This window comes from Argiope bruennichi, chromosome X2 (assembly GCF_947563725.1).
Source record: "Argiope bruennichi chromosome X2, qqArgBrue1.1, whole genome shotgun sequence".
NCBI lineage: Eukaryota > Metazoa > Arthropoda > Arachnida > Araneae > Araneidae > Argiope > Argiope bruennichi.
The window spans coordinates 79,939,160-79,966,317 of NC_079163.1; the positions used below are offsets into that span (position 1 = coordinate 79,939,160).

Consider the following 27,158-nt stretch of genomic DNA (forward strand, 5'->3'; position numbering starts at 1 on the left):
AAAATAAAAAAGGATGCAAAAATCGTTCCCAATTACCATAAATAATCCCACTTCATTCTGTGCAAGTGGTAAATAATGGTGAAAACATGATGAATAAACTTTATCCATGGCCAACATTTAAAAAAACCACACCATTTTAAAAAAAAAAATGTATACAAAGAATAAACATTTTAATTTTTTGAAAGCAGACCGCTTTATTTCATAGTTAATCCCCTTTTTCGATTTTTGGAGATATTTTTTTTTCCTTTTAGTCATTCCAATCATATCTAATATTACGGTTATATCAAGTGATTTTCTCCATTTATAGTGCTTGTTTCTTCTGAAATTAATTTTTAATTCTCAATTCAGTTATAGAAAATTTTCAATAAATATCAGAAATTCAATTTAAAACCACAAATTACCTGCTTATTTTTTATAACGAATTTTTTCTCCTCTAAATTACTAAATATATTTCTCAATTTAACTATTCATCCTCTAATATATCATTAAATGTTTTTAAAATTTTTTTTTAAATTTTTAAAAAAATTATTTTAAATGCGATTTTATAGAAAGTCTTATTATTATATGATCTCGTTATTATATGATTGAATTTGAATTAAAATTTGGAAAACTATTCGTCCCTTTGCTTTTGTATCAGATATGAGCCTTATTCAAATAGTTAAGAAAACTAGAATATTATAAATTTTCTGGCTTTCTTTGATATTCTACAGATTTTCTATAGTATTTATTTTTGTTTAATAAGAAAAGAATTATTATTTCCCAGAGAATAAGATGTAGCTTTTTTTAAACTACAAATTCTCTTAAACAATTGTCTTTATTAATAGTTCAGAGTTTTATTTCAAATACAAATCTCGTTTTAGAAGAAAGATTTACATAATAATTCATTGTTATTTCTTTGAAGCAAAATGTTGTTACAAATGTTTTAAATTCTTTTATTTCTTTATTCTAGTTCAAACTGAAGCTCTTTAAGATGCCTTTCATGAATAGGAAAAAGAAAAACAAAGGTAAGTTCTCATTTTATTTTTGTTACGATTTCTTTCAGGTATTCTAAAACCTGCGTTGAATTAATGTAGTATTGTCTACGAGTCTTCTGTCTTGAATAGTATAATGGATTTAAATGGTTTATTTAAGATTTGATAATCTTAAACATCTTTTGTAAAGCTTTAAGACGATGTTTTATATTTAAATAATAAAACATCGTTTATTATTTAAACATAAAACAGTATTTTAATTTTCGATACTATAATAAATAATAAAATATGCATTAAAATGGTTTTCACATTCAGTAAATAGAATTTTCAGAATGACATTTAAATAATACCAAAGACTTTTAAATTAAGAAAATAATCTTGACAAAAATAGATTCGCATTTTAAATCAAGCTTAATAGTAAAGGTTAGAATTTAAATATTAATTTTCATTATAAAGAATGAAATCACTCATGAATTTTTCTATTATTTTTTAAATGACTGCAAGAAATCATCATGAAAATAAATCTAATCATGAAAATAAACTATACTACTTTTTAAAAATAATTTTATATTACTATTAAAGAATTGCTCGTTCAATTGCTTTTTTTATATTCCATGTATTGAAACTAAGGTAAAACTGCATAAAAACACCAACCAACGCATCCTTCAATATGATTAATTTTCGAATTTTCAGAGCTTTTCCATTCTTTTATGATGTATAACAGCCTACACAAATATGTTTAATCAATATCGAATGATTTCCTATTTTATTGTCAAACAAAAACGCCACAACTTTCTCATTTTCCCATTTTACTTTATTTTACATATATAAAAGGCTAAAAACTACAGATAATTATTTTTTTTTCTCTCTTTCGTGAAAATTTCAACCAATAAAAAAATTTTAGAATACTTTCAAGGCAATTTAAAATTCATAGATTAAATTTTTTCTGGTTATTTTTACTTCTTATTAATATGTATTCAAATTCAGTATTAATAACCATAGATTTGTTTAAGTTAGTTTGTAATAAGAACTTAGTAGCTCACTATAATAGTAAATGAATTTCCTCATTTTCCGATCTATTGTCATTTCCTTTCAGCGATTATCTTCAGGTAATCCTTATTTAGTCAAATGATTATCTTCTCGAAAGACATATTAATGTTTACCAATCAGGTTCATGAATGTGCGAAGAACTTTTCTTTTAAATCGGAAGACGAAATCTGTTTGCATACCTAAAGGAAAGCGAACTGGAGATATGAAATTACTAGAGTCAAAATCTGATTTTTTTTATTATAACTTAAAGAAAACTTCGTTTTTCTAGACATCCTTACAGATAGCATAAGGTTGAAAATTTCAGAAATTTCAATTCAAATTTATTTTTATGCAAGATGAATCCAATCATTTACACAGAAAATTCAATTGTTTTAGAAGATTCAATTACAAATGAATCAAAAATTTCTAAACGTAACATTTTTCCGAAGTTCAGTTTTTTATTGTAATAGAAAAGCATAGAAAAGAAATAGGAGAATATACCCAAACATAAATCTTAAACCACATTTCATCAAAAATTATTCTCCGGTCTATTAAAGTTAATGAAATAAATTTATATCATTAAATGTGTAATAATTGCAAAATTATCAAAATTTTATCGACAAAAAAAGCGCACTAATCGTAAATTATACAGACATTTATGAAAGCTTTCCCTTCGAAGCACGGATTTTCATAAAAGAAAGGACAAATAAAGAATATAGTAATGTATATAAAATTAATTTCAAACGACAGCTCGTCAAAAATTACTCTTCCATATATTGTACTCAAAAAAATGGCGCGAAAATATCAGTAATATATTTGTTAAATCTACCATGTCTCACTAAGACTTAGAAAATGTTAGGGTTTTTTTTTCCTGGGAATTAAGGCATGAAATATTATCTAAATATTTGTTATGCCTTGCTGATACCTCGACATAAGATTCTTTTTATTATCAAAAAACAGATTGTTACCATAGAGGCAGAGGAATGCTGTACTTCCATATCATTGAGCAATAAAAAAAAGCCATTAACGCACATCCAAATAAAGCCACTTTTTACTAGATTAACGCTCATGAAATTTTTTTAAAGAAATAGACTTCCTTATATGGTTTTACATGATGTTGTAACTAAATTGTAAGAATAATTTCCAAAATTTTAAATTGTGTTTTATTTATCTCATTGCAGTATAGTTTTAATCTTTTTGTTGCGATTTTTTTTATGTTTGTGAGTAATTTGAAACGTTTATTTGAGAAACCTAGCAACAAATTGTTATATGTATATTCTCCCCTTATTTTAACTGTAGGTATTTTTAAACAGGTTGTTTTAAAAAACATTTGCCGACAACAATGAATAATGTTGAGAAATATTTGCTTTGCCTTTGGCAGCGGAACTTACATTTTTTTATTAATTAAAAGGACAGTAGTAAAAGAGTTCTTTATTGTACAATGCTCTTTATTGTACAGAAAATGCTTTTGTCCTTTCAGTATTAAGGTTTCAAACATTTCTCCTAACTGCGTTTTTAAATAAGAAACCTTCCTGCGTAATCTATTCCCTTTGAAATTATTCTCTGGCACATTGTTTTGAGAAAAGGTAAATTTCTTTTAAATTGAAAACATCTTTCTGTTTACAAAATTTAATAGTAAGTTTTCTTCTACCATTGGTAGCAATAATGTAATAATTCTATACATAAATTATCTCTGATGACATTCACTATAATCTCAAAATATAAAACTTCTGAAAGATTTTAACTAAAATTTCAAAGATTTAAAAGCATTGAAAAAACTTCTTGATCTCACTTATTCGTAAATATACAAAATATAAGATTAGAAAAGCCCTTCTTAAAAAGCCATGGGAGAATACTGCTTTTTGAATATTACTTTTGGTCTGCGAACGCCGCTTTCTTATCTCTTCAGAAAGAAAAGGTAAAACCAGATCCGTGAAGGAAGAAAATATATAATCCAGTGAATATGTTTTTTTTAAAATATGGATACTAAACAGGCATTTTCATGTAAATGTATAGTGAAATGTTTGAAAGTGTAACACCAGGTTAAATGTAGTGCATGTCACTTGACAGAAAGTCAAAATGGTGCGAACCATGCTGTTAAGTCATGGTGATCTGATGACGGATTCTTAGAACCGTCATAAGACAATTGCAGTTCGAGTTTCGATTCCACCAAATATATAAAGGGTATGAAATACTAACTGCGAAAAAATTATGCTTTGACAACAATGAGCCAAACATACACTGTACTATAATCGGAAATGGTATAAAATTATCAAAATTTCAAATGAGTATTAGTTTTCAGGTATAACATCCACACAAAATGAAAAATAATTGTTGTAATCTAAAGCAAGGCAAGGAGGTATATTCAATGAAGAAAGAGGTGCATGTCACAAACAAACAATTCTGAAGTAAGGTAATAAAAAGAAAATATGTATCTATAATCTCATTAAAATAACAGCACATATAATAAAATCAAACAAATCGGGGTTTAAATATAAAAATAATTGTTTGAGAAAGGTTGTGCATTAATTTCATATAATTTAGATGAATCTGTTCTGGCATCAACTGTTTCTCAATGGTGTCATACAGTAGTTTCAAAAATAACCTGCCAGCTCAGGTATTGTTATCATTATCTGATTAAGGTTCAGGATTAGGATATCTGCTTCTAGCTGGCATTAATATAGCTTCAATCTGTGTCATTAATTTTACAAAATAAAAGAACCACCACAACAACGATGTATTATTCTGGAAAATCAGCGCATCGTCCAAAAGAGTACAACTAAGCTCTTCTTCATGAGATAGAAAGAAAAAAAGGTTTCAGTGATATAACAACTAACTTCAAGCCAGAACTGAAACTTAATCTGAAAAGCCAAAAAAACTCTGTGGAGAAATGAAAACAAAAAATCATCTACAAAATTTTGTGAGATTCGACACCTTCTCGCTTTATTTTTATATCTTTCGGCTTCATTTATTTTTAAAGATTTAATAATCTTTCCCATTTTTCTTGAGTATTAGAATTAAGAATTGAAAGAATCACGGAGACGGATTCAGATTCAATTAACTTCACACTCACTTTTGGCTTCCGCCCAAACCATGAAGAAAACATTGATATCTATTTTATTTACGATATTCAGAAAGGGCAATTAATGTTCTTCTCGATTCTTTTTCTTACTTAATGGGTGAAATAATTAATCCGTTCCTGAAAGTTGTAGTTTTCTAGTTATATTGTACACAACTGTTTTCAAGTTTATGTATTACATACCAAGTAAAACACAAGAATTTGTATTTCTGAATCTTTTACAATTTTTCCACCTCTTCGAGACATTAAATATTCAAAAATCAAGCAATATTCTGTCATGTACCAGTAATTGATCAAAGTTAGCTCATTTGGTAAAAAAAAGATATGGATCATTAAAAAAGCATTGTTAGAATATTTATTTAGAAGATTCATCCATGCAGTTTTAGAAGCTTTGATATATGCATGAAAATAAGCTTACTAACTAATGCTGCTTCATATATTAAAGATAAAAATAATCAATATTTTTACATATACTTAGCCAAATTTTTCTATTCTTTCAGAATATGGATTTGTTATTAACATCAATTTCACTATTTTGAACTACTCTAAAGTTCTCAAGAAGAAAAATCAATTTTCATAATTATCAAAAATGATTCGTTTGATTTATGCAAGTATGCATTATGAGAATATTTAATTAGAAAATTCATAAATGTAGTTTTAGAAGCTTTGATATATACATGAAAATAAGCTTACTAACTAATGTTGCTTCATATATTAAAAATAAAAAATAATCAATATTTTTATATGTACCTAGCCATATTATTCCATTCTTTCAGAATATGGATTCGTTATTAACATAAGTGTCCCTAATTTAAACCACTCTAAAGTTCGCAAGAAAAAAACTTATTTTCATAATTTTAAAAAATGATCCGTTTTATTTTTGCAAAGTCTTTTTAGGTTAAAAAGAGAGCGCGATGAAGTGGATGCACTTTGGTGGTTCTATTTTTCTTTATTATGAAAGGAAAGCCACATTATTATTGTAGATACCGTAGATATCTTTAAAGTCATTAGTTAGATGGGTTTAGAAGTTTGTGAAAATTCCTTAAAAAGATAAATGCATCTTTTTGATATAATTTATGATTATTTACTATCTGAAGACTTTTATGGGAAAGTAATATAATAAAAACGAACAATGAAAAATACAAATTGCTTTTAAAATACATTTTCACATCAGTCATTAAGAGTGTATGCTGTATCATTATCATTAAAATGTAAAATTCTATTCTTTGGTGAAATGCCCGATTATTCCATAAAATAATGTAAAAGTCATTTATAATCGGTAATAAATTAATTATTCCATTCATTAATTATTTTTATATAAATTAACTAATAATAGAAAGTTAAATTGTATATAAGAACTTACTATTTTCAAGGAAAAATAAAATCTTCTTAATATCTTAAATATTCTGTACCAGAAGAAAAAGAGAGCGCGAAAGAAAGAGCAAGAAAACCATTTTCTTAAATTTAATTAACAGAGCATTATTATGTGTTTTACGCTAAATACATTTATTATTTTTCTTGAATAAATTTTCATAATTACGTTTCTTGTATAAGATTGCATAATTAAGATTCTTCCTTAAGTTTTGTAATTGTGCCTCTTGCATTAAATTTCAGCAATTCGTTATCGTCATTAGATATGCTAATTTGCATAGTTACATTTCTTGTAACCTCCGTTAATAAATAAAATAAGTTAATTATTTAATTAGCATATCATACTCGTTATATATGCTATTATAAACATTTTATACAGTTGGAATTCTTGTCTTAATGACATTTCCATAACATTTTAATAAAAGTGATGAGAAACTTATCACAGCGAAAAAAATCTCTCCCTTTGATCAATTCCTCCAAACAGATAACAAATAACAAATTTAAGAGACTCAACAAGTTTCATTATCACCGAATGCCAATATCACATTTACATTATTTTGACCTTAAATCTATGTTCTCTTTCACAACAAGCGTGTTGAGTCACCCTTCACACAATCGCCTGAATGGAAAGGTAAAAACTGCTGACTTGCTGGAGATTCAATAACTCATTGTTATTTTTGCTAATCCTAAGCAAACAACTATTTCTGAAGCAACAAATACAGCACAGCTGTAAGAAAATTATTGCGAGTAAAATAATTAGATTGTCTTTGTTAGTTGAAAAGTGTTAGCTATAATGACATTGATTGCAAAAGATTGCTCCAAATTATTTCAGAAACTCTGCATGTAAATAAAACGGTAATTTAAAACTGATTTTTATAGCTTCTCTTATTTGAATTTAAGTATTTCTGCATTAATTGTTTAATGACCTTTAAACTAAAATGTGGAAATACTTTTTTAATAGCCATACTAATTTTAGATAAAATAAGCTAACTAAACAATTGGCTGAAATTTAAACAGTGATGGAACAGTAATTGTCTCTTTTTATCACTTTGGGGAGATTTTACATAATTTACTAATTTTATCACACCTTTCATAATGTTTACAGCTGGCTGCAAATTATCTTATAAAATGCGCCTTTTTCAAAATTTCGGGCAATAAATGTTTCACATAGTAAAACGTTCCAGAAATGGCTGTTTTCATCTAAAAATTTCAAATATATTAAGTGACAGTTTTGAACCAAATTACGAAAAAATGTTCTCTATGAGTCTGGAATACGTGCACTGAATTGTAAGAAAAAAAATATTGAAAAGGTAGTAATTTAAATCGATTTAAATGATATAGTTCAGTGCTCTAAAAAACAGAAAATATTTGAAAATATCTCTTTCTTTCTGCACTGTATCAGAAAAGCATTAAAAATGCAAGTAATCCCTTCAATCTAATTCCAATCATCCATTTACACAACTAACTTCATTAGAGTCTTCAATGATTAAGATATTTATTTCTGTTTTTATGCAAAGTAAAGCTTTCCACCAAAAAATATAAAATAAAAAGGCGCTTTTGTGACAGAATTTTTAAGTATTTTGTTAAGTGTAGGCCTGTTCTTTTTTATCACAAATAGATGTCACGGTCAATACAATTAATTGATTATTATTAAAAATAACAGCGGTTAGTATTAATAATAACTAATAATTATTCATATTAATAGGTCATTTAATTTGTATTGTTAATAATTATTTAGTCATTAATTATTTTATTAATTATTATTAATTTACTATCATTACTTTATTATTATTATAATTACTTTATTGTAAATAATTATCGATTTTAGTGCGAGTAATATCAGAAACTAACGTGAAGAAAAGAACTCACTATCAAATTGTTACATATCTTCCACTATTTGTTGTTTTTTTCAAACATAAAACAGGTGAACTATTCTCTTGTTACTTTAATCTATAAAATATTTTTTTGCCATGATTACGAAATATAATGCCAAATACACGCGAAAGTATGCAGTCAAAAAAGAAATAGATCTCGGTAACTCAGACAAAAATGTCAAGTGTTGGTTACAACGAACATTCGAAATCGAAGATTTAGTTTTATCTCTAACAATCATCGTTTTCTTGTTTTGAAAGGAGAGCTTTTCCGCCTCAGTCTCAACAACTGGCATTACAATTTAAAGAAGCAAACAGATGTTTTTTTCCCTCCTAGACGAACTCATAGTACTCTTGAGAATATACTTTATGAGAAAAGATTTGCCAGACTTTTGTCATAATCATTCTCCAAAAGAAAAGCGTTTGTATTTTGCTCAAGAGAGAGTGCAATTGGATTCGCAGACATCACTGTTTCGATGCATTTGTTGGTTTTATGCTTTATAGTAAAACGAAATATGATACCATGTTGACAATGAAATATAAAGCAGTAAATTATTTACGGCAAAGATTAGCGCGTATTGGTGTAGGTTGTTGTGCAGTCAATATCGACAATTTTCAATTCTCTGTGATAATATCTTGAAACTTTATTCAGAGTTTTGAGAATAAATATTGGATCAGGAAAGAATGAATAAAATGCGCAAACATCTATATATGTATGTATTTCTTTTCCGAATACAAAAGAATTATTGGTATTATATCTCAAAGAAATCCAATAGAGAAATCCGATGTTTAGCATTTAATATCACTGAGAGAGTTGTTTATAGAAAAAGTTATCGTATCATGCAGCTAGGAATGTTGATATGTAAAGATGATATCCACATATTTCCCGTCAATATTGAAATAGGTTACAAAGACAAAATAGAGAAACATAGTATATATTTATTTAGAAAGTTATTGAGACTTATTAAATCATCGTGCAGATACTAATAAATAATATAATTTCTTATAAATATTGTTTTTATCTAAACTCAAATGGAGCACCTTGAAAATATATATAAAATGCAGTGTGTCCACAAGAGGCCTAGATAGTTAAGTATCTTAGTAACATGAGTCAGATTAAGAGGGTTGTGAGTTCTATTATGACAGTGCAAATTATTTGAATTAAAAATTGGCAGACCTATGTGAACTTTAGCCACAAATTGAAACAAATGTGGAACAGTTTTCACTTAGCTTTATCTCAAATGCAGACTACCTACATACATTAAACTTAAATCAGTCCCTAGTTCAAGGACTTGAATAAATGGTTTAATTAACCATGATCAAAAATGCTTTCAAAATTGCTAAATATTAGATACAAAATTTTCTAAAAGTGTTTTAAATAATAAATACTGTCTGCGAATAATGTAAATGGCTTGAGAAATCAAAAAAGTTGCATTACCACAAAGGTCAGTCGAATACCATTTTAAAAGTATTCAGTAGTTTGATTTTTCTTGTAGATAGTATAATTTTTCATCAGAATACCATTTAAGTTTTCGATCAATATTCGCTAAAAAAAATAAAATACGTATTTTTAGACTGTTTAGCTTTATGTTATGTATTTAAGTCTATTTTTATAATACTGAAAATGTAATTTCATATTATTTTTGAATATTGTAAAGCCAATTTTCTCTTCAAATGCTGGAATATGGAAATGAATAAACTTGAAAAAATAAACCTTTTTTAAAGGCAATATAAGCTATTTTAATATTCTTTAAATCTTATCCTCAGCTTCATGATTTTAAAATAGATAGGAAAAATCTGAACTATCTAGCATTTTTAATCCAAAGAAATTTTTCAAACTCATTGCATAAAAGAGGTATTTCTTTAAAAAAACAAAATATTGGAACAGCTTTCTTCAAAGAAAAGTTATAGAGTAGCTTGAAAATAGATCTTCTTTTATAATTCAAAAAAATCTCTTCGAACCTTTTCTGTGATGCTTCCCACCGACCAAACTGAAAACTGTCCTTTAAAGTTTCTTATCATTACTACCCCTTCCCCACTGGAAACCTTATTAATATTATGTTGGTTCCAGAATTTTAATGATCTGACGAATCTGTTGAGTTATGTTTCAAAACATGAATTTAAAAATTCTTTGAACATGAAACTCAATGCTTCAATTTAATTGCAGCCGCAAGCAGAATTAAAGTTTATGTCAAAGACAAGATAAAACAAAGCCAACGGTTTCTTAATTCTTTGGAAGAAAGTAGGCGGTTAAATAATGCTACCCTTAAGGAAAAGAATAAGACTGACATTTGTACCTTGGGATAAAGGCTTCTTTAATCGCTTGTTACAAATATTGTTATTTCTTAGTTTAAGAAGCTTGTAAAATCGAAGCCGTAGGCACAATAGAAAATTCAAATACTTTTCTATCAAGCATAAAATGAAAGATTCTTTAAAACGGAATTTAGTTCTGCAACCAAAATTATTATTTTAATGTAAATTTCGAAAGCCGCTTTTATTATAAACTCTTTACATGTATTTATTATATCGTGGGTTGATTTGCTGATTTAGACAATAAAGGTACTGTTTTGAATCTACTCTTGGTTAATGGGAACTTGAATCTGCAAATCATTCTTCGGAATTCCACACCACAACAACCGGATAATGACACACAGGACAGATCAGGTATTGGATATTATTATATCAATATGTAGGGGCGGATCTTGCATTAAATAATATAAAAAAACTATCGATTCTTTTATCTCAATTTTTAACTCAAGGCCATTGTGTCTCCGCTACATCATATAAATGTCAGTTCAACTAAATGCAATATTTTATTCAAAATGTTACTTAAGGAATAAATATTATATTTCACCTTTGGCTCTTGTAAACAATCTAAGCCAAGATTTTGCTAACCAGTAACCATGTCTTAACTACCTAATAGAGCGTGCCACCAATGGAAATATTTAAAATATTTTCTTCAGAATTCAAATGAAATTTCGTCCAGTTTTTCTCTCAGAAACAATATAAGTTTTAAAAATCAGACTCATGGGGCTTTTTGATCATATATATTTGCAATATTTTATTTCATCTAACAAAAAGAAAAAAAGAAATTAACTACGCTCTGTTTACTGCATTTTCTCTTATTTTTAAATTGAAGGTAATTCTGTAATACCAGAAAAAGAAAGTTTTTTTTTCCATAAAATGTCATGAAATTTAACTGTCCATTCGTAAAAGTACACATCAAATAAAAGACTCTAATTCAGTGGTATTAAATTTTAGAACAGAAGATTGATAAGATAAAACAAATAACTCGAATTAGTCTTTGTTTTGATAATGAATCAAATGAAAATAATCATGTTCAATGAAGGCGAAAGAAAACCTAATGAATGAAAAAGTAAAGAAATCGCCTTAATAAGGGTTCATTATCCTATGACAATGATCCTTAGGTTCTATAGTCAAAATGCAAATTTAGGTTTACCTGACTAATTTAGTTGCCACAATGAGACATCACCAGTCCCTTGATGCGAAACTAAAAAAAAATATCCCAGTTTCAATAAAATTAATTTTCTTCTTGATATCATTAGATTCATTTTCATCCCTTTTCATCCAATGCTATATTTAGGATTTGCGTTTTGACGATTAATGCATTTAAAATTCAGTTCCATTTATCGTTATTAGAAATATAAATTTGGCAAATGACAATGAATTATATTTTTAAAAAATAAAAAAAAATATCATAAACGTTTATGCATTGAAACAAAATATGCAAATTGTTATAAACGGAAGTAATCATAAAAAAAATAATTATGGATTTAAAATCTCATAAAACATAAAATTTATGCTTTATTTTATTATACATTCATTTCTTAAGCATTGATGGACAATTCAAAATGCCATTCTAGTGTACCTTTCAACAAGTGGTAATTCAACAGTTTTTTTTTCTTTCTGTAGACAAATTTCATTGATTTTAAATTGCATATCCTTAGAAATATATTTTAGAAGATTAGGGCTGTCTTAGAAATTTAGAAATATATTCTTTTCAATGATGAAAAAGCAGTGTTCTGGTGGAAGTCTCGGTTTCAGAATCGGTGAGCCATGGGTTCGAGACCCAAATCTATCCAAAATCTTCTTGTAAGTGTAATTGATGTAAATTTCCTCTATTCACATAACTCCCATTTAAATGGTGTGGAAATCTGAAGAAGGTATTGTTAGCTCAGATACCACCCGATTATCATCCTGCCGAAGTCAAACTTTAATAAATACTGGTTTTTAATATTTCCCTAGAGGGGCGCGATGGCCTGGTGGTAAGGCTCGGCCTCGGAAGGTTTCAGATTCAAGACCCGATACCTCCGAAGAACCGTCGTGTAAGCGTGTATGGTGCAAGTTAAATCTGTCAGGGCCAAACGTCCTTCCGCTGGTGTGGTGTGGAAGTTTGGAGAATCGGGATGCCAGCTCAGACGTCGTCCTCGTCATATGACCGCTGCTCAAAATTACGAAGTCCCTACTGTTACTGTTGTTAATAGCGCTATTGTTAAAACGGTACGTTAATATAACTAAACTAACATTTCCCTAAGAATGTTTTTCGATTGCATGATTCTGGTTATTCTAGTCAATGTAATATGAAAATGATAAAAGGAATTCTGCAGAATAATAATATTAAATATTACTGATCTCTTCAAATCAGTAAAGTAATCAACTACTACCTTTTTTATTTCTTTACTCCCACATTTCTTAACTGACATCGAAAAATGACCTCTACTGTATCAAAATGTCTTATTTCCAACAAATTACCCAAAACAACATAAAATACGACGATGATCATATTTTTTTTCCCATCTTATGATGCGGGTTTTCATCCTGGGGTGTCATTCCCGGCTGAATAATAATAAAAAAATGGAAAAAAAGCTAGTGGAGTAAGAATCCAGAAGCGGAAGATTAGGGCTATTAATTGGTAATTCTCTCTTCCGGAAGATTGGTACGAAAGCAGAGGAAAGAATCTCGAAAAAAGATTCTTAGATTCTTGCTCTCTCTCTCACTCTCTTACTCTCTGATCGCAAGTAGTATGTTTTTGCTTTTAGCTCTTTGCCGAAATGTTTTCGAACTCATATGAAAAAGAAAAATATCAGTATCTGACTGTCCTCAATAGCAATGTTTTCGACGACTGTCACTTGAGATTTCTGAAAGAGAATTTCAAAGTAGGTTTTTTTGTGGGGGGGGGGCGGAAATGCAAGTAGGTGGCCGCCAAATGGTCATAAAAGCATTTTTATGTTGAATTTAAATCCCATTAAACTGGAGTCTCTTAAAACCAATCAATTTCTGGGAATGTTTAGTTATAAGTATCAAAAAGCGTCTTTTGGAGTTCTCCATTAGTAATTTCTGTTCTTCATCTTTCCACTCCTTTACACTAGTTACAATTATTCTACACTACTTATTGATATTAATTGTCTTAATTATTCTAACAATTAAATGCTTCAGATTTGAATTCGGTAACTTTTGAAATTATTCTAATAAAAATTAATAATTATAATACACTCATGTTCATAAATTAAGGATAATTCAGAGTCACGTGGAAATCGAACTCTAAAATATATATATCACCAGTAAAATGACTACAGAGAACTTGAAAAATCATATGCAAATTGCAGGAAGTCACCAGATGACACCGATAGTACGTCACAATGACGAGAGTGTAAGAGAGTAATGCATAAGGAATACAGGCAAAGAAGTAAAATTGTTCGCAAGCGCTTTATAAGCCTTTCAAGGCAATAAACGCATAGTTATGACACAAAGGACACATTTGGATGATTTTTTACGTGGTAGAATTATCGGCCATCTGGAATGTGAGTGTACCAGCTGGAAGTATCCGAGGAACTTGGAATCGCCCAGAATCATCTCCAGGCTTTGGCAACGATTCCAAGATGATGGTAATATGAGTAGATGTTACATTACAGGTCGCCCCCGAGTTACAATGCCGAATGAGGACCGGTATTTGGCAGTTACTGCCAAAAGAAATAGACGGAGCACATCATCAGACCTGTCTCGTCAGCTCTCTTCGGCCACTGGTACGACAGTTTCAAGGCAGACCGTGTACAGATGCTTAGGGTCTGTAGATTAGTCTATATGCTCATAGGCCTATTAGATGTGTTCCACTTACTGCAACTCACTGTTGCCTGCGGTTAGCCTGGTGTAGAGAGCATGCATTGTGGACACCGCAACAGTGAGCTTTTGTGATGTTTTCCGACGAGTCCAGGTTAAGCTTGCAGTCTGATTCTAGCCGGACTTTCATGTGGAGAGCGCCAGGTACCGGTTAGTTTTTACCCCAGGTGCTCGTTTGGGGAGGAATTATTCTGGGTTCCAGAACTGACCTGCATGTTCAAATTGGAACCATGACAGGCCAAATCTACCGGGACGTCATTCTGGAACAACATGTACGTTTGTTTCGGGGCGCCATGGGGATAGATTTCGTGTTTATGAATAACAACTCCCGTCCTCACCGTGCAAACATCGTAAACGAATGCCCTCGATCGGAGGATATCACCCATATGGACTCGCTAGAATTCTCACCGGACTTGAATCCAGTAGAACATGTGTGGGACATGCTTGGACGATGAATTGCAGCCCGTCAACTACCTCCTACATGTCTACTGGAATTTCAGAGAGCATTGCTTGATGAGTGATGTAATATTCCCCAAGATCAGATCGATAATGTGATACTCAGCATACCCAGGCGTTATACATACTGTATTGCATCGTCTGGGAGACATACTATGTATTTACCATCATAACAACCATGTAATATTGGTTTTTGTAAATATAGTTTTTTTTCATTTGCTCCAGGGAGCAAAAAATCGCAATTTTTATTAATGATATCCAACATATAGCATCTTTTTTGCTCTTTACTTTTGTTGAATAAATAGACTTTGCAAAAAAGTCAAATTTGTTTTGCCTCTGACTCTTTCTTTTACTGAACTTGCATTATCCTTAATTTATGGACATAGGTGTAAATGAATTGATAAATAAAATAATTCTCTCTTATCTAACCATGTGCTAAAGAAAAACTCAATAACTTGAAGACTGTTACATACTCATTTAAATTAATAATAGCATCTCTTTTTGGTGTGGTTGTCTTCAAAATTTTTTCCTTAATATGAAATTAACGTTTTCATATTATTTAATGGATAAATAATTCAGTCGATTTCTAAAAATGAACTCATTAGATGCAATACATATTAATTATAAAGAAAATGTACAAAATGTAATAAATACTGTATAGAAAGATAAATTCATCATATTGGATGGTTAATACCATTAAACAAAACGGGCTCAACTGGCTCAGCTGCACTCTATCGCCAACGTTCTTATTTATGTTAATAATTATTAATTGTTCAAAAAATTGACAGGAATAGATTTCTTATTTACGGTATTAAAACAAATGTAATGAAACTCGAAAATAGAAATTGTTACTAACTAAGAATTAAGTCTGGTAATTGTTAAAAGCTATTTTCTTTCGTCCTTTAATGTGGAATGCATCCATGTGCTATTTTGCTATGTGCTAATGTGCTATTTTGCATCCATAGAAAAGATTAAGTATAAAGAATGTTCCTCTTTTAAATTTCCTGGCTGCTAAATGAAGATTTTGAAAGCTTCTTTGTTTCAAAAATTAAAACTATAGCTCAAAGAATTCACTAAAAGTGGTGAGGAAAAAAGAAGGTTTTTATAAGGCTCTTTTAGAAAATTCGTTTAAACATAAAAACCAGGCAAAAGTTTTCACTTGAATATAGTTCAGATGCTTTATGTAAAATATTTTTTTTGAAGAAAAAGAAGAAGAAAAGATTTCCGAAATTAATTTTAAAAATACCATGAAACGCCAACCTTCTGATTTCATCTGACCAGGGTTCAAAATTAAGAGGTCCGCCCTAATGTTACTTTCAACCGGGACGATGATATAACTATAATAAACCGATTAAGATTTCGAAATCATTATTGCAAGCGGTATTTTGGATAAATACGTTTTGCTTTAAAAGAACCTTTGTACCTAGTGGCTCTTGGTACACCTTCCTTTAGTAAAAATGACAACAAAAGACGGATATTTGTATATGCATACAATCTTTTGTTTTTACAAATAACTTAGCACATTATTTTATTTTATTATTATTATTTTAGAGACGCTGTCAGTTAATCCTTGATTCTTGAATATGAATATTTTTTTTAATTTATATGTACTTTCTTACTAACAAAATACTTATATTTGCAAATTTTAGATTAAAAAACTATTTCAATTATTTATAATTTTCACTTCATTTGAGAGGATAGGAGGTCAGCAATCTTTCATTCTTACAGAATTGTTTCTAAAATTCTGTTTATCACTATAATACTTTAGGGAACCAAAGACAGCAACATATGAATGTGTTCTGAAAATTGAAACTAAAATGTGTTTTACCTATATGTAATTAAAACGATTATTTTTTTGCTTAAAATTTTAAAAAATACATTGTGATGAAATATTATTGTGCTTCAATTATAACCGATAACAAACTACAATTAAAATAACATCAATTTTAAAATAATTGTAATCTATATATTTCAAACAAATAGAAAAACCAAAGAACCACTCCCCCATCCCATATCAATCATTCGATTTGTCAATTGTTATTTCATGTGAAAGATTATGTCCTCTAAATATTTCATTAATGATCTTCCGTCCCCTACTATCCTTCAGTTTCGAAAATAAAGCTTTGGCGTATCCTCAGTCTAAAAAATGGATGCAAGGTAGAAAGGATTAATCCTTCTATGGTCCTGGCCAATGCAAATCCTAAATCCTTCTTCTCTTCCCAACTTTAAAAACCAATTTTTTTTTTTTTTTTTTTTTTTTTGTCGATTTTAATTGAACCTTATATAAATAAGCAGCAAATTTTGAAACTGAAATAGCAAATTGTTTCCGAATTTTAGAAGAATTGAATTTCAATATATCTCGTATGGAAAAAAAATTACAACTAGAATTTCAAAGTAATTTTAAACAAGATTGTAAAAAAAAATGACAGTAGTTTTTTACAGGGTCTAAATAGTATATAATAATAGGACCGGGAATTTTTCTAAAATTATAAAGCACTATTATTTTTAATTAAAAATAATATAATTCTTTAAAATAGTAATTAATTGGGAACATATCTAGAATAATGTTCAAAAATTTAACATTCATACTTGATTCTAATTTGAATAAATTTTACTAAACAGGCTTTATAAATAAATGAAAGCTTAAATTTAAATGATTTTGAAAATCGTAGAAATATTCTAATGGCCTCCTAAAGCTGTGGGGCTCCCAGAATTGGATTTATGGATTTTAATAATGCAAAAGCCAAATCTGGCCATACTGTGTTAGATATAGGTTGTGGGGCCTCTAAGCAACTAAATACTTTGGCCAATTTAATAATCTGACCTTTAGTTGAAACGATCTCGCTAATTTTATCTGACAGTTTGTGCTTATAACTTACCAATCAGAATACTCTATGTTTATCGTGCCAGTATAGTTTAAAATAATACTTTCTGCTCTTGAGATAAGATTAAGATACTAGTTCCTCAAAGTTTGTTGACATAGCTAAATTAATAACCAGCCGTCTTCATATTAATAGAATTATTAAAAAAAATATGTGAAAGATACGTGATTTGAAGCATTCTTGTATTTGAACTATTTTTCTTTCCTCGAACAATATGCTGGAACCCCAAATATTTTATAATATATTTAACTTTTATGAGTAATAAAATATATACTTCATCAAAAATAAGAATAATATATAACTCTTAATGAAATTTTTGTTGCTGAATTTTTGCAGAAACTCTGTAGAAATTCAGTGAATATGACGTTACATTTATTTTCATACTAGTATTTTTAGCTGATTTTTTTTAGTCTACCTTTATTAAAATTGAAGCTCAAAAAGTATGTGGATCAGAAATCGACAGAAGTCCAAATATATCAAGTTTTAAATTGAATGTCTGTTCGTTACTTGATGACTCAACATTTTCTGATAATTTTTTGTTTCATGCAAGTGAGCGTGCTTTAATTTGCAGTGCTGGAGATTGAAAAAAAGTAAGTCGAAAAAGTTTTTCTTGAAGTACAAATTTTATCTTTTACTTAATTTTATTATTTTATTTTGTAACAGGCATGTTATTTAAAAAGCGCGTATACGTATGTTATCAAAGAAAACTTAATAAGAGTTGCAATTATGCATTGAAAGGATCTTATGCAGCAGCGCAAGAGCTGCAGGCAAGATGAAAATCAAAATTCTGCCACTTTTCATAAGATTCGGCTCAAAAACATTAGAAAGTCATTTTAATCAGGAAATTAATTTAGTCATTTTAATCAGTGTTAAAAGAATATTTATAAGCAGAATGTGATCCCAATCAACGATGAATTAAGAGTGAATTAAGCAAAGAATCCAGATTCTTTAAGATATTGATTTTAATATTATGTAATGTTCCTGAAGGAAAATAAAAACAAGAAAGAAATCAGGCAAAAGATTTTAAGACATTTAATAAAAGACAATATCATTATCTCAATCTAATCATTGACTTTAGAGAAGAATTATGAAAAGTGATAGTCATATAGATCAAAAAATAAAACCATGCATTGATGCCTTATTGCTAATGGATTTTCAAGTTAATTCAGTTTTTATATTATAAGACTTATTCTTTTAAATTAAACTTCAGAAACAATTATTAAATAATATAATATTGTCGTAATTAAATAAATCTCAGTTACTTTCTTTTTGTTCGATAAAATAGAGACTCCGTCCCTTATTTTTGGTTGCTGAATAGATTAAAAATGGGTTGCTTTTATTCAAAAGTATTTTCCATTAGTTTCCTCTATATTCTTAAAGATTACAATGCAAAAATCTGTGATTCTCAACATTTCATTTGTATTGATATTAATAAATATTTTAGGTTCAAAAACAGATGTATTTATCCAGCGAAAGAAATAACATCACTTTTTTAGCACCGAACAAAACATTAATAGATTGTGAGCTGGAGCCTTTTAGCTATGTTAGTACGTTCGGTGGGGAAATCTAGTTTTCTTTTGGCATTAGTCTCCCGCTTTCTACATTTGTCCTATTCAGCACTGATCCTAGTCTCCCGCCGTCAAAATGTTAGCTAAACGTGAATGGTGATCACACCAGCTGATAACAGGTTTCCTGTTCAAGTCATGTCAGTTAACAGTGACAAGCAAAACAACATTGTGACAAAGTTTTAGTGTCACATGATTTAACCAGAAAGATGCACAAGAAATAAATATCACTAAGTCAATCTTAAAAGCCAGAAATGCCTCAAAGTTTTAAAATATACAGAGTGTCCATTCCAAAAGTAGCCTAATATTTAATTTCTAAGCTATTAGAGATAGGCGTATGCTTCCAAGAGGAAAAATGCTCTAAATTACGTAAATATTATATTTCTATTGTTGTATGAGCCAGTATATGTAATATATTTCTAAAAAAACCTTCGATTTCAAAATTTTTACATAGATTCCTAATTTCGAAAAATTATATTTAATAAAATATTTTAGATAAACTAATCTTTTAAATAAAAAATTTCTGCCTTTCCAATGATTAAAATTGGCTAAGTTATGAAGCTATGAATATTACAATATTATATCATCCTAATCACCGCCTTGATAGATAATTGCCAATCTGTCAAGGACATTTTATTAATGTGATTAAAAGAACAGGGGTAGTGTATAAGAATTAAGATTTCTTAATTTTTTCATTAATTCATTTATAAGCTCAAACAACATAAAATATAATTTTTAGGATTAGTTAGAGAATTTTTGCAATTTTTATATTCCTGTATTTAATAGTCGTGATTAAAGTGGACAGTCTTTATAGAAGATTAGCTTGGGCAGTACTGGTCTTTGTGCCATAAAAAAAAAATCAATCCATCTATAGAAGGCATGAGAAACAAGCTAATATTTTCGTTGAATTTTTATTAACATTTCTCTAGAAATACGACTTAAATTTAATATGAAAGCTTCAGCAAGTCAACAGCCATGACGCTTTTTTTCCAACAAATACCTGAACCAAAAAGAAAGATTTAATTATTGCGAAAGTATTTAATTAAGCAAAATTTATAAAGGGAAAGTTTTTCAGAAGTTTTTATGGTTGATTTCCGAAATTAAAAAGAAAAAGAGATAGATATATACCAGATTTAAAATAATCAAAATAAAACTCCTAATAAATGCCAAGAAGCAAAAATATAAAGAAAAAATATTAAAATTAAAACAAGCTCCTTTTTATACTTTCTTTTTTCCTCTCTCGGAACATTTTATAATTTTCCATCAATTTTCTAATAACTGCAACCTAGATATTTTTGAAGAAGTATTCATCTGAAAAATGTTATTAATTTTTGTTCATATTTTTCACTCATAAATATGTATTTGATGAGAATTTAATTTATTTTTTATGAATCCAGATTACTTCCCTGTACCTTAAACATAAAAAGTCAAAATCTTTAGAACAAACTCAAGCATAGCCTTGCATTCCGTGAACCCTTAAAACATTGCGCTTAATTTTATTAGCCAACAAATTAATTGATTTGCGCACTGAACCTTCCCTTCTTGAATGCGTTTTTAATTAATAGTTTCACTTGGTTCTAAGAATCAGAATTCTTGTCCTTTGAAGTATTTTTTTCATTCATTAAATTTTCTTTTAAAAGGAGAAAATGCATACATATTTACTGCATTATAAATATTATGCTTTTCAAAAAATATTTTAGTACAGATTACATTTTTACATGAATCAATTGCTTATTACAATTGATTTCATAATTGTTTTAATGTAAAATTTAAATGAAATTTAGCAATCTTTAGTCGTATAAGGATTAATAAACTTATTACTTCGGTAATGCTACTGAAACCCAAAAACGATAGCAATAAGAAAAGATACAAATAATTTATTTTTACACATTTATATGCATTATGTGCGTAAAATAGGAATTTTGCAATCGGTTTTTCGCTCATGACTTGATTGTGTTTTGAAATTTTGTATACTAGTTTGTATACTATGCGACAATGTAATACTTGGATGTTTTCAGAATTTAGTTATCAATTATTTAAATTATATTTTGTTTCCATAAAAGTGTCCATACTTAATAGTGAGATTTTTATAATTGTTAAGTATTTCTATAATTGTTATAATAATAAATTATAAATTAAAAACTAAAAACTAAATGTAGAAAAGAATTTAAAATCAAAAAGTTCTATTTTTCAGTATACTAATATAAATATTTTTGAAAAACCTGTTTTTATTAAATTTATTACAATAGTTTATACAGGGAAATCGAATTGGCTATAGTCATTGTGAAAGTTTAAATCTGAAATGGTTTTTCTTTTAAAAATAAAATAATTATAATTAAAAAAAATCAGTTTGAACAAATATATGTATATTTATCAATATACCATGGGACATACAGCTATTGTATTTAAAAATATAATAGTTAATATATTTTGTAGTTATATACTTCTGCTCTCAGCATGATCAAATTTCAAGTTATTTCTTTTTATCTTTTTTTTAGTCTCAAATTTTTAAACATGCTTTTTATGAGTTATAGTGCGATTGATGATAAATTTAAAATAAACGCAATAAAATAATATAAAATTTGATTTTCTCTTACTGTTTGTAAAACAATAAACAACATACATGATCAGTTAACAATTTTTCTGAAAGTTAAGCGTTTGTAATACAGAATAAGATCATATATTTATCCGACTATTTTATTTTTATAAATTGTCAAGTATTATATTGTAAAAACAGGATAATTAAAATTAGTATCCATATTTATATGGTAAAATTAGTATCCATATGTATTTGGTAAAATTAGTATCCATATATATTTTATAAAATTAGTATCCATATGTATTTTATAAAATTATTATCCATATGTATTTGGTTTGTTGAGATTTAATGAGCTTATCCTTATTTAAATGAAACCAAAAGTGAAGCTACAACTTATTAAATTTGCTTCATTTTATTTTTAAATTTCGGGAAACTTTACATTGGGAAAGAGGAAGATATACAAAAATTTATTTACAGACATATATTTTGGTGTTATTCTGGTTAGTTAATGAAAAAAAAAACACTCTAACACATATTTTCCCTTCAAAACCTTTTTTAATTAATTCCGTGTAATAACGAAACAAGAAAATAATGGATCAAATTCCAGTAGAATAAATCTACTTTGTGAGAATCTATTCATATTGATCTACTAATTTTTAGAGTTTCTTAAAAAAGGATAATGTTTCTTACTCTCCAGATACGTTTGCATCATAAAAAGAATTTTCTCGCATAGATAAATTTTGCCACCAGAACACATTTTAATTGACACTGCTCCTGTAAGTGATTTGGAAATGAGCAAATGGTGGACCGAAGTCCAACAGAACACGGTAAAGAAGGAAGAAAATTGTACCAGGAATAAAAAGGGTTGTTCAGCTAATATGGCTGTACTCAAAATCGATTATGTCTCCCTGTGGGATTAATAAACTAAGCTACGACCATTAGTACATTCAGGAACATCGCATTTGCGAGAGATATGATGAAGTAAGAATTCCGTTTTCGTTAACTTAACGTCGGAATTGAACGACTGACTTTATGATCAGTTGATGCTTATCAAAGCATTTAGCAATGTGAAGAATTTCTTTCTTTTTTTAACTATTAAAGTCATTGAGAAAAGCGACTTGGATAATTATTTTGAAGCCTAGTGCGTATATTTTTAGGGAGATATCTTAGATTAGTTAGTTAGTTAAGATAGTTAAAGCTTTTTGTTGTTTTAGAAAATGAATTTAAATAAAATCTATTTTTAACAAATAGTTATATTCAAAAGGGCTGCAATGGCCTCATGGTAAAATCTCGACTTCAGAACGGGATGTCCCTATTCGCCAAAAATATGTCATATGCAAACCTATTTCCCCTTTTAATCAAACATCGAGGGTCAAATTCCTCGATGTCTGCTCAGCTGCCATCCTCGTCATCTGGCGACAGTTTGGAATCACGATATCTCAAAAGGTCCATGATGGCCTCAGGATAATATCTCAATTTTATATTTTCGCATCGATTTCACTAATTACGATTCATATATGTAAGCCTGGTGCATGTTAAATTTGATATCAAGTGTTGGACGGTTGTTTGAAAAGTGGAGTGCGAACTCGGGTGTCGTCCACGTCATCTGATCATCGAAAGAGGTGATTTCTAGAATAAGCCTCATGTTATTGTTAATCAGGGCATTAATGAAGCTAAATTAAGAGCAATTAATAAAGCCGGTGGGATTATAAAGCATTTCAAAAGAAATGCAATTAATCCCATTTCAGTGAATGATAGAAATACTTAGAAATTTATTTCATCTTGATTGGAAAACCATATTAAGAGAAATGGTTAATAGGAAGACTTTTTTATGAACACACTGCAAATCAGTTATTTAAATATTATAAGGGACATTAATTAATACAAAGGACATGTGTGAATAAACTCATTTGATTATTTTATTAGATTATTTATTAACTCATTATCATTATTCATTCAATGTGTCGAAAAAAATTATTCTGTAGAAAAATTATTTATTTTAAAATTTAAAAATACAAAAAATGTGCTTTCATGCAAGAAAAATTACTTTTATCAAAATTAATTCATTGCAACAGATCAAAAGGTCACATACTTTTCTTTAAAGGAAATAAATAGCCATGGTGCAAATTTGACAATTTTCTTTCCATTTTAGAAAAAGTAACGGAAAAGCAGAGGCAAAATAATTCATACCAAAAGAAATAAGCAAGGAGACAAAGTTCCATTAAAAAAGCCAAACAAAAGAAAAACTAGTAATGGTTTTAAAGGTAATTTCTTTCAATACATACCGATTTCTAACAATGAGATTTTCCTGCAGGCACAGAGAGTCATCAATTGTATAGAAGTTGGGTTGGAGCATATTCAATACAGCCGAGAACTAACTTTGTGCTGAGTTTATTACGTAGATAAGAAAGCTGCGGTAACTTTCCGATAATACTTTAATTAAAATAATTTCAAATACATTAATTGAACATTTTATATTACGTCCACTAAAGGAAATTATATCTTTATTTACTCTAAATTTACATTAAAAAAACATCTTAAAACATCTTCTTATCTCAATTTGATTACAATACAGAAAATAAACTGAGATAACTGAGACACTGAGAAGAAAAACCGAAAGAAGATATTGAAAAGAAGAGAAGAAGAAGAAAGAAAAAAAGATATTGAAAAGAAGAGATTTTAATACGAAAACAGCTGGTATGGTCTCCCCAAAACTTTCTCGCATACTCTCCAATAAAAGTCCCATCCCTTTGATCTTGTGTAAGGCCGACAATGCCTCGCGGGACTAGAGAACAATAGTCACGAAATATATATCTTTGATGTGAATCTCGTAGTCTTACTGAGTCTATTGTGCGAATATGTATTTTGGGTGCCTTTTTTTTTTTTTTTCGACCAACTGTAATGAAATTTTAAAAAGTACAAACTGGCAGACTGACTATCCTTTAACAGATTTCGTTTAGCATTTGAGAGGGATCTGCATTTTAGGATCTTAAACCTGTATACCAAATTTCATCACTCTAGCTCTTTACTTTTGAAGTTATCGAATTCAGTTGTATTAGAACACGTAGTCAGATAGGCTTCCTCAGAATGGAATTTGTTCGAAACTTAAGGGAAATCTACAAAATTGGTGTTACCAAATTTCATCCATCTCGTTCAAAGTGTTTTTGGGTTATCGTGTTTACAGGCAGGCCAGACATAGTGCCAGGAATATATATTTCTAATTCGAAGAGGTCTGAAACGTGGAGATTATTCAAAAGCTCGTGTTCGAATTGCTTAACGATTATAATATTTTTTCTATAATTCGGATACAAGAAAGTTAAAACATCACATTTATTTCAACTACAAAAGAAAAAAAATGAAAATATTAGGTATACTGGAGTTATATCTTTCATGCCAGTTTCTTTAATAGCTTTTCTTAGGTATTCTTCCACACTTTATCTTTTTTTTTAAATAATTCAACTTAAGCCTCTAATCATTACATAGTTGCTAAAATAAATTTCTTAACAAAATACCATATGGCTAACCATCTCCAAAGATCCCCCATTCTGTTTCTATGCTCTGTTACCACAGAATTCTTTGGACGTTTGGTATCGAGTCAATTACTCGTCCAAATTTGTCCTAGAAATAAAATGAAATTTTCTTTTCATTTTCATCGTAGGAAATTAATGTATCCGAAATAAATTAAAACCAGTTAAAACACGACAACTAATTAATCTGTATTAAAGTTTCTAGGATAAAAAAAAGTGTCATATTTAATCCGTAGTGTGGTGATTCTGTCTTTTATACTGAGGAATCAAAAATAATTAAAGGTTAAAAAATAAATTTCAGAAATCAATCACCCCGTGGGAGATTATCCTTTTTAATTTAATTTCATTACTTGCTTAAAAAGTTACTGATATTTTGAGATTTATCTTCAAAATAAAATTTAAATCAATTTCCTACAAAAATAACTTTTCTTGAGTCTTGCGTTTTTCATGCCTCTATTTTCTTGTTAGTAATAAAATACAAAACAAATAATTCTCTGTCGAACTTCGCAACTCCTTCAATAAAAAACTTTTCAATTGACGTTAATGTGTAAGAAAGGTATTGCACCCAAGACACGTGATCATCAGGTAATTATAAGAACAGACGATAATCAAAGTTGGCATTTCCCAATGTAACGGTCTCTATAAAAAGATATTCCTATTATATAAGGAAATTATAAAATTATTTAAAAATTATTGTTCGATCGAGACCTGCTCTAATATTTGGAGAATAATTTACCCCACATGATTAAATTCCAATAATTCCCTGAAATCCCAGAATTGAGCCATCGACTGAGTTTCGTAATATCCCAAAAAACTAATCAGTGCTAGAACTTTTTTTTATTTACTTTTTAAATATCCGGGATGCCACATACCCATACGCATGCTCACCATTTAGTTATAACATGACAAACGATTGGCCAAAAGGAAAGGGGGAGTCAGCAGTTTCCATTGTTACCGCTTTCGTGTGGAATGTCCGGAGGAACGGGAACAGCTCTTTGTTCCAACCCCCCACCCCCTCGATTACTCTTGCCTTCACGTGACCACGTTCCTCCACCCGCATCTCTCTTCTTCTGCATCCGGCAGCATCCCCCTCTATCCATTCGACTCCAATCCTTCGCATCCCGCGCTTCTCTCTCGTCTCTCGCAGGACGAAACCCCATCCAAAAGGTGAGTATTTACAACTCCGTTTTTAGAGGTCGTTTTGGATCGAACCCTTTCTCCAACACGTGTTTGATTCACAACTGTAGAAAGCAGGATTCGGCCCTCGTCCTCTAAGATTTCTCTAATAAAACTTTATTGGGATAGGTTTCGGTAAAAAGTTGTAACGGGATGGTATTGAATGGAACGGGATGAATCTGTGGTTTTGGGGTGGGGGTGTCTTTTCACTGTTTCCCGTGGTATTTATTTGGGTTTTGTTACCTTAACATGAGCTTGGGTATCGATCGAAGCAGATACGGGACGGTTCCTGAAGGTAAATCGATATAAAAATCTTTAAAATTAGGACTTGCCTTCTGTGGACCCATATATCGTTTTGCTGCGTTAAGCAAAACAAAGTGGGGAATATCTTTTAGTTTTTCATCTCAATTAAAATTTTCCAGCATTATTCTTTTAAAATAAAAGAAAAAAATAATAATAAATTAATTAATTTCTGTGAAAGTTGCGGGAAGGAAAATATTGGAAACTCAAACCATGAAAAATTTGAATCATAATTAAAAAAAGAGCAATTCACA

General features: G+C 29.1%; 1 protein-coding gene across 3 annotated transcripts in view; it reads left to right on the top strand.

Moving 5' to 3' along the window:
* Nucleotides 1-27,158, top strand: part of LOC129960178 (cAMP-dependent protein kinase catalytic subunit 1-like) — a 306,102-nt gene that overhangs the window by 78,774 nt on the left and 200,170 nt on the right. For all 3 annotated transcript variants that reach the window (XM_056073387.1, XM_056073386.1, XM_056073385.1), the window contains exon 2: nucleotides 950-1,004. In XM_056073387.1, the coding sequence (XP_055929362.1) occupies nucleotides 950-1,004 (55 nt within the window). The remainder of the gene's footprint in view (nucleotides 1-949; nucleotides 1,005-27,158) is intronic.